This window comes from Opisthorchis viverrini (assembly GCF_000715545.1).
Source record: "Opisthorchis viverrini unplaced genomic scaffold opera_v5_4, whole genome shotgun sequence".
Classification (NCBI taxonomy): Eukaryota; Metazoa; Platyhelminthes; class Trematoda; order Opisthorchiida; family Opisthorchiidae; genus Opisthorchis; species Opisthorchis viverrini.
This window is the reverse complement of record NW_008751660.1, coordinates 3,409,261-3,414,985: the sequence shown is the minus strand read 5'-3', so window position 1 is coordinate 3,414,985 and position 5,725 is coordinate 3,409,261. Positions and strand designations below refer to the sequence as shown.

Here is a 5,725-nt window from a genome sequence, read left to right as displayed (position 1 = left end):
TGAAACAATAGCAGCCTTTACGCAACACACTCATTTGATGAAACATCCTAAAAATAGGTTCAACTAAATCTCCAGTTATCATTACAGCAATGTACAAAAAATTTATCCTCTTATTAATTTAATTGTCTGACTGAAAATAAAGAACGTAATCGTTAGTGATACGCTAATTCGCTTGCATTGGTTTTTGGTCCCGGAATTTTTAAAAATTATTTGGCAAACACTCAGGCATGCATTAAAATTGTGACTTTAATCTGAAGAGATTTGGGAGCTTTTTCTGGAGGTGCATAGGTTCAAACCCCTGATAGGAAATAACGATAGTGTTAGAGAAATACACTCATTTGCAAATCAATTTGGTTTTCACGAGAGACTTAGCTGAATCTCTCTAATATGATATTCTACAACCGAAAGTGCTTCACACAAGCCGCCTTATGTTTCATTGGCACGATATTCGAGATATCGCAGTATATTTTCATAAAGGAAACTACTCACAAGGTTGCTGAAAACTCTCCGACAGCCCACAACATGCCATCGTTGATAGGTTCTAAAGTTTCAATTGAAAGTCCATCTTTCAGTTGTTTAGTCCACTATAGAAGACTACAAAAGACGGTCAAAAACCAGTAGCTTTACGTGGATTAAAAAATGATTGCAGGTGGTATTATATCCTGTCTGGGACCGGTTTGTTCGCTTTGCTGACCAATCACTTGCGTGTGATGTTATAGTACCCAGCATCGAACAAGAAATTAACAGAATCGGTCTTCATCAGGATTTCGTTAGCTAAATGACGCTAGGATCCACAACAGCGCTGAAATTTTGAACAACAGGTTTCGGCCTTAGGCATAAGTCGCCTTCAGTTAAGGCAACCGAATTTACTTTGTTTTCCAAGAACACTCAACCGCATTTTCGTTACGTTTTTCACGAGTGCTCCAGTTAATGTTATGAAGCGTATGTTGATCTCAGTGCACTTAAAGGCAACCAACTTTTGTGGTTTGTATGAATGAGCATTCAAGTTCCATTGAGCACTTTCCAGTCAAATTATCCATTTACCTAATCTATCAGAGAACATTGTGACCATGTTGCTTCCACACATTTGATATCTGATTGTTAATTGACGCTGACTAGAAGGACCATACGCGATGGCCACCAAGTAGAGATCGTCCAGTCCTCCGTTGGTTAAGGATGGTACACTTTTTCAAACTAGTGAGTATGAGAACGTACGTTAGCTGCTGTGCTGCTTAGTTGGAAGGCGTATTCGGTTGTGCAGTGCATGGGGGGTTCGGCTTTGCATGCCATTGGACGATCGTTACTCTGTCACTGCATTCTACTAAACACAAGCGGTTACGCAATTGTACGTCGAGATTTGGAGGGGTTCCTCAATAAGGAAACGGTGAAACGGGATGCAGCCGTATAAAATGAAGGTTGCTTTCACACTCGTGAAACAAGCGGTTACGCAATTGTACGTCGAGATGTAGACGTTGAAAACTGGAAGAATTCCAAATATGTTAGGGTGTTACCTCATTTTGATCTGTAGTTTGCATTGTAACGTGGCTAAATGATGATTTATGCGAAAAATGGACTTTTAAGTTTTGACAAACGTGTAAAAATGTGCCACAGTTGTAGTTATGAACGTAATTCGTTACGCAAAAATGAGGACAATAATTTGGAGGGGTTTCTCAATAAGGAAACGGTGAAACGGGATGCAGCCGTATAAAATGAAGGTTGCTTTCACACTCGTGAATGCTATCACTAAAAACAAAATAGACCATTCCAGTCTGGTGAGAATAATTCTCGACGTTTATCCGGAATTGAGTAAAGTGTTTACCTATTATTTGCATACTTTTTAAACTCTACAGTTGGCGACAAAAGACCCCGGGGTCAAATGCAGTCAGTTGAACACAAGATGAAAATTTGTATCTGTGTTGAGTATAGCATCAATAGTCCATGCTTTACTACAGCAGTGTTGTCATATATTCAGTCTTTCGGCTTTTACCAAGAAAGTGACGAGAAATGGGAATTCCAAACCCGGCCAAGTTTCTGGTAATCATTCCGACTTGAGCAAGCTTACTGCAGTAGAAAAGTGCCCCCGCTGACCATGAGCTCACTGGCACTGACGGTTTAATGAGTTTGCGTGAGTGTTATGAGTTATCCTGAGAAAGCCTTGAGCAAGCTTACTGCAGTAGAAAAGTGACCCCGCTGACCATGAGCTCACTGACACTGACGGTTTAATGAGTTTACGTGAGTGTTTACGAGTTGTCCTGAGAAAGTGACTAGGAAACTAAAGAGATGAGACTAGAGAGACGACGGAGCACTAAACTGCACGAAAATTCCTGAAAACCCTTTATTCCTCTAAATCATTAAATGCGGGCGTTGAATGAGTGAATAGCGAAGATGGGTGTTTTAATTGATATAGTGCGATACTCATGCATGAGGAGAAATCAGTTTTATTTTATCATTTAATAACCTATGTTGGGAGGTCTACTCACCGGACTAAGTACCTTTCTGTGAAGAAAACTGCTGTTTTTTCATGGCACTTTGGAAATCTTGACGTGCAGTTTGGCCTGAAGCAAACCTGAAAACAATTTTCTTCACACGCGAGGGAATTCCTTCAATCAAATGGACTTATGCCCCCTGGTATTGCTTGAACAACTGTTATGTATTATTCACCCCGCTAGGTACATTGAATCTCTGAGCATGGAAACGCATCGAGAGTTCCGCACATCAGATGCTTCAAAAGCGCGCCGGTAGAAGTATATTCAGACCGGATATGTTCATTCCTTGCACCTCGCTTTATATGCATACAGACGATGAGCGAAAATGTTTGGAAACACACCAAACTATCTGTCGACGAACGCACTCGACTCTTGAGATTTGCGTTGGGTGTGACGAAGAAGTGAATGACAATCCAAGTTCTCTGGGCGAAGGGATTCAAAGCAAGGGTCCATATAGTCAAACAGAGATTATTACGTCTATTAAAGGCCCGTTCTTAACCTGCTCCTCAAAGCTCTTTGATGCGTCTATGAGGTCGCTTCGTGCACATTCACAATCTTGCAACCAGCTAAGACAGATACTTGAAATTCCAGTTCAAAACAAGATCTGTCAAAGTTCACCGAAAATTTAAGTGCTAGCTTTGAATAGGACATTTTTGATAGAATCACCATTCCAAGAAGGAAATTTTAAAAAGTATCACATTTAGGTATTTGGCAATTTAGAGGGGGCTGGAGGGGAAAAAGCGACTTAAATATCGGGAGTTAAAAGAAAAGTTTGTCGCAGTGTCACTTAGTATAAATGATAGAGGAAAGCAAGGCCTTGTTCATGAATGGGGCATTAAACTGCACGATTAAAGCAAACCAAAGATGGGAAACATAACTCCTGTCTTAAAAGTTTTGTGGGAACCAGTGTGATGAAATGGATGGTAATCTGTTTTCACGTTCAAAATAACCTGTAGACATTGTGTCCTGAATACCAAGTGCTTGTGCTATGATAATTAATTTCACTGGTTTGTCGAACAATTCGTTTGACATACTCTCAGGAATACGCCTTATAACTGATTAATGTGAAACTGAGCAGCCATCACTTTCTAGAACATTCAACGCATGCATACAAATAACGCCAAAAAATTTTGTCCTTGCTGAATTTATGGATAATATACCTCCGGTACAGGTACTCCGATCTGTCTGAATGATGCGGTGGTAGGACACAAACCGAATTCTAACTCACAAGGAAGCAAGTCCCTCGCCTCTTCATTGCAAGTTTGCAATCCTGTTACACATGATGAGTCACTGTTTTTAGGTAATAAAACATTTTATAGCATTTTGATATTTTCCATGTGATTATTTTTAATTCCAGTTGTCGAGTTTGTAGGACTGGAAAAATTTGAATCACACGAAAGCCATTACTGATGACCAAACCAGTGCGGTTTGTTGCACGCGAGGTCCATGATTTATGGATCAACATGGGATAACCCTGAACGGCCTACACCTGACTTCGCGGCCGCATCAACTAGACCAGCAGTTTCACCGTTGGTTCGTATCTGGTTGTATTCGTATTCATTTTTTCATGTCTATAACAATATGTGATTAGTTTTCGGCATTTACCAACCTGATTTAGGGCAATAATTCAAATTATGTCAAGCAATTTATGGATCAACATGGGATAACCCTGAATGGCCAACACCTGACTTCGCGGTCGCATCAACTAGACCAACAGTTTCACCGTTGGTTCGTATCTGGTTGCATTCGTATTCATTTTTTCATGTCTATAATAATGTGTGATTAGTTTTCGGCATTTATCAACCTGATTTGGGGCAATAATTCAATTTGTCAAGCTGGAATTGCTAGAAGGAAATCCGTTCAAAGATATATATTACAGGAACTTCCACCGATACAAATTGTTTTGAAATGACCATGAAATGTACTATATTGCTATGGTCATAGGGGGTCGCAATTCAATCTTCAAAGAACATTTGTATAGCTTATGCAGATATGTGGAGAACCCGACCCCTGGTTAATTGGGATCGCTCATTATTGAAAATAATATCAACGAAGTGATATCTGTTGCTTGCCACCTTGTGATGATAAGACAGATGCAACTTAACTATCCCGCCAAACTAAATCTTCAGATGTTTCCCAGGATTCGCTTTTCCCTCTCTGGTTTATTGGTTGATCATATTGGCGGCTAAATTGATGTAGGTTGCTCGCGTGGATCCTTTGGCCGCTGTCCAACACAAGCCTTTCTTTGATTCTTTAGGAAAGTAAAAAGGAGGTTGTTTGTTGAATCGTCAGGGTGACCATACGGCCAGTCAATTTAGCGAAGTTGACCTTTGCAGTATCAGTACTCAACAGCCATTGACGTCGTAGGAATATTGTGCTTATCACTTTAACCCACATCTTTTTGCATCAGACTGGTGCCCGTTGTGTCCGAACTTGCTTTCCATGATAGTTAACATGGTAGTTATAAACGCGAACCAAACCTGGACTGTGCCCCATTACGAGCGTTTCTTTCAGTGTTCTTCAAATGTTATTACAAAAGTAACTTGTATAGGCATTGACAGAATTGAGATTTTGGGTCAGTTAAACCTTGAAAAGCTGCTTTAGCTGCACTTGCTGGATAAACATTTGTGAATGCGGCATGCGAGTTTGAATTACTGAAACTCGAATACGCATAAACATGGCATCAGATTTTCTGATAACAATAGTTGCTAGCAGCTCTTATCCCCACAGAAACCTCACGAAAATTTTGCAGCAAGCCTCCATACACGTATGCAGATGATCAAAACTTTTATGGTTGTACTGACCAAGATTTTGGTTTGTTAACAGTAAGTAGTTTGTTTCTACTGACTTTCGGTAGCTGCGCTTCTTTTTCATTTGAAATACACGATGAGAATTGGTACCGACTCTCTTGCCCTTACTCCTGCTTGTGTATACAGTGAGCAACAACTAGGCGTTCGGGCCCAAAACTGCACCAACTTTGACATTTTTTGCACTTATCGGTGTTGGGGCGCCAAAAACACACAGACCTGTTTTTAAAATGTCTCCATTTGGGTTAATTTGCCAGTAGCACCGGAGTATCGTTTGCATACCAGACAAACGTAGTCCACACAGGCTCACTGAGTTTCCCTTTTTTCACCAACATTTCAAGGTGTATCACCAGCTCTAAGGGCTATAAGATTTCAACAGGAGATAGAGGGGAATTAACAAAAGAGAAAATCTTGATATAAGTGACCACTGTG

General features: G+C 40.3%; 1 protein-coding gene across 1 annotated transcript; it reads right to left on the bottom strand.

Moving 5' to 3' along the window:
• Positions 1-2,666: 2,666 nt before the first annotated feature.
• T265_12549 (hypothetical protein) lies at positions 2,667-4,737 on the bottom strand (the record flags this gene model as incomplete). The annotated part of the gene is made up of 3 exons (XM_009164273.1): positions 2,667-2,857; positions 4,015-4,095; positions 4,605-4,737. Coding segments are annotated over 3 exons (402 nt in total), but the record flags the coding sequence as incomplete, so codon positions are not given.
• Positions 4,738-5,725: the final 988 nt, after the last annotated feature.